The 3,800-nt window shown below is 29.7% G+C and overlaps 1 protein-coding gene across 1 annotated transcript in view; it reads left to right on the top strand.

The window, feature by feature from the left end:
* The window catches only part of LOC106463868 (pleckstrin homology domain-containing family D member 1-like), a 26,074-nt gene that overhangs the window by 1,985 nt on the left and 20,289 nt on the right, over positions 1-3,800 (top strand). The window contains exon 2 of the mRNA XM_022391494.1: positions 3,528-3,645. Coding sequence (XP_022247202.1) covers positions 3,528-3,645 — 118 coding nt within the window. The remainder of the gene's footprint in view (positions 1-3,527; positions 3,646-3,800) is intronic.

Raw genomic sequence — 3,800 nt, 5'->3', positions numbered from 1 at the left:
GGTGCCTGGGATGGAGGGGATGTCATATGAGAAATCAAAATCTCTCAAATTGTTTTCTCATGAAAAAAAAAAGGAAGAGTTAGGGGGATCTGATTGAGGTGTTTAAGATTGTAAAGAGAATTGACAGTGTTGATGCATCATCTTTTTTCATATTTAACAGTGAGAATAGTAGGACTAGGGGATACAGATATAAATTTTTTGCAGGGTAGGAATCATCTTCAGCTAAGACAGTTTTATTTTTATAACAGGGTGGTTGGCCTTTGGAATGGGGTGTCTTGGGATGTTGTGGAGACAGTAAATTTAAGTGAGTTTAAAAGAAAGCTTGACAAATATATGAATGATAAGGGATGGCTTTAAGATTTTTGTTTTATTTTGATTTATTTATTAATAGTTTGTTTCATTTAGAGGATGGGACAGCCGAGATGGACAAATAGGTCCCTTGTTGTCTCTAAACATTGTTATATTATGTTTTGCATCATCTACATTTTAACCTGATTCCTGACACTAAATTATAACACTATTCTTGTGAAAGCTGTAGTGAAACGTTTGCAGGATTTTGAGACAGAAAATTGTATTGTGTTTAACACTTGCAGTACATTCTACATGCTTGAAACATATGATGTTTCCATAAAATCATTATTTCCTAACTCGGAGAATATCATCAACATGACACATATTCTGAAAACATTTCCAAAAATCACTTAAATCACTTAATTTTCAGGGGTATTTATCACAAATGTTTTTTATGTCAGAATCAAGGAAGAGGAGATACCAGAAACATTTTGCAATTAATTTACCTCAAAATAAAAAAAAAGCCAACAATGCTTCTTAATCTGTGCTTAATGAGAAGGAATTCTCTCATGACCTTATTCTACTTGTGATAATGATTTCATAAATACTGAAGTTGAAGGTACGGATGGAAATATTCGAGAGTGGAAATGAATATAAGAATATCAGAATAGCTTTTAAAGGTTTTGTGAATTGATATTTGGTATTCAGGGTTTTATATTTTCAAGGACTTTCCTTATGTTGTAAACAACCTAGACATCACTTGATTGCAAAACACAAGTATGTTTCACCAATCCCCACCTTTGAATGCAGTCAGTAAAAACATATTTTCATGTTGTGCTAGATTAACATGAAATGACACCTTAATCGACGAAGCCAACTCAATTTTAGTGCAGTATGTAATGGTTGTAATTCAGAATGTTACAACCACAATGGTTTACACAGTGATTGAGGTCAGATTCTTTCCCCTAGAAGCTCATTACACTCCCCCAATATAATGAACATGAGAGACATAATAAACTCTGGGAGGTTGGAATTGGAGGAAAAAATATTTTCGGTAAAACAACTTGGATCATATTTACAGAATCAAATATTTGGGTGATGTATAAGAAATACGAATGATGAGCTGAAGATGTTAAATATGAATAAATAAATAAATATATAAAGCTACCTTGTGGTAAATGCTTTCAATAGCACTACAAACAGACAATTTAAGAAGAAATTATTTACTACGGGTTGAGTGTGATGTAGCCAAATTGATATACAATCTGTTGTGTATATTGCATAGGGTGTGTAAAGACAGGGCCACTCTTGTGATATTTGTATAATCTTGAATGAAATAAATTTGATGATGAATGCTAGTGCTAAATATCATTTTATATCTTCGGGCACTCTTATATAAAACTTGAAAATTTTATTACAAATATTATGAGTAATTGTTTTTAATGTATGGTGAACAAAATACAACAAATATATAAAAAGACATATATTTTCATTGTCTTTATTTCCCAATACTGGAAAAACCAAAATCCACTATTTGTTTCAGCTCAAGAACATACCAGATCCAATATGAATTTTGCATCAAATTCATATTGATGTACAAAAATATCAAAGCATTTTGTTGCAAAGCAGTATGATAGCTGACAAATCTGCTAAAATATTAAACAACTGGATATTTTATAACAAAATTAGGCTATTGTTACAGAAGTGTATGATATACATTTGGAAATTGGAAACCAAATGTCTCACAGATTTTTGAAGCAGGTGTATAAAACTAAATTTTAACCTACACTAGTAATGTATAAAGTACAAAATAATGAAACAAATAATATTTAAAAGATTTGAGCCCGGTCTTGTGATAGCAAATCGTACTGTTAATGTTAATTTATTCTGGAACAATATTGATGACTGACTATCCATTCTGTCCACTGTTGCAAACAATTACTTGTGCACGGTAATTAGTTCTCCTGAAGTTGAAACAATCAACAGCTTGTACAAAGTCAAACTGTCTTCAAGAAGATCTCTTTCAGGAAATTGTTTAAAAGTTTAAATTTTTTTATATTTTAATTAGGACTGAAGACAACCGACTTATTTACTGAAGTTATCTGAGATATTTAAACTGCAGTTTAACATAAGTTATAAAGTACTTACTTGTACACTGTTTAATAGGAACTATTATTTTTTTAAATTATCTTTTAAAAATGGTGTATGCAACTTAGAACTGATTATTAAAAAAATGTTTAACTTTGTAATTTGATTTAACATTCAACTCTTTTTACTTTACTACCTGATGTTATGATATTTATAAGAATTTAATATGCGGAATTTCACATTTTCACTGCAGAATATTGAAACTGTATTGTATAATTTCTTTTACAAACAAATCCTGAATTTTTAAATGTGTGTGGAATCCTGGAGAGTCCATGCTGTCATTAACGGGTTTCCATGTTTTTGAAGAAGAAATCTTAACTAGTTCCAGACTTGCAACTTTGTGTATTTCTTATTCAGCAGTATATCAGACTACTAGTGTGTTTATAATTGAACTAGAATAATACAAGAATTCATCATTTCTTGTTATGTCGTCTTTTATAATCACTTATTAACACTACTCATTTCATCAGCAGTGACGGTTATTAGACAAATTTGAAACCAAACCTATGGTTCATTTACACACAAAAGGAATTTTTATTTACAGTTAAACATATTCTTTCTTGTTCTACAAAAATTAAGAAGAAATTGAGGAATTGTTTGTCTTGAATATAAGATATATCATGTAGCTGCTGCAGACCAGTCTTGATTATGAACATTGACGTATAAATACATAATAAGATTAAAATAACACACTAGATAAAATACCAATAATTCTTTCCCAGTGATGTACAATTGGGGAGGTTTGTTTTTACAGTGTGAAAATATGGAGAAATCAAGTCATAAAAACAAGATGTCATGATGAGCATTGTGAGACAAGTGCAATAAGTACAATTAAAGTAACAGTATTTCATAAATGTAACAGATATTCAGTTTAAAAAATGATTAATTTTAATTTACTAAGAAGTAAACTAATTAAAATTATTTGGCACATTTTGATACTGTATGCTAAGGTTATGATCATTTCAATAATCATTTTGGAACAATAAGTGATAATTTTCTTTTTGACTATAATGATTAATATAATTAATGATGTATATATCCTGTTGCTAATTGCTTTTTTATTATTATTATTATTTAAATTATTATAGAAAAAGAACAAATAGAACTGAGAAAAACAGTTAGTGAATTGAGGAAGATAAAAGAATCGGTCGATAGGGCATCCGAGTATAAAGTCACTGCTGACAGATATCAAGAAGAACTAGAACAGTAAGTTGTTCAGAATCAATGACACCACTTGGTTAGGTTATGTTAGTGTTTTATTGGTTTAGATCTATATACGTATCTCACATGAAGTGGATAATATTTTTTGTTTGTGTTTATAATAACATTGTATTCATGTTGGTTGTTGATGTTTTTGTGGA

This window comes from Limulus polyphemus, unplaced genomic scaffold (assembly GCF_000517525.1).
Source record: "Limulus polyphemus unplaced genomic scaffold, Limulus_polyphemus-2.1.2 Scaffold1507, whole genome shotgun sequence".
Lineage (NCBI taxonomy): Eukaryota > Metazoa > Arthropoda > Merostomata > Xiphosura > Limulidae > Limulus > Limulus polyphemus.
This window is presented reverse-complemented; position numbering and strand designations above follow the sequence as displayed.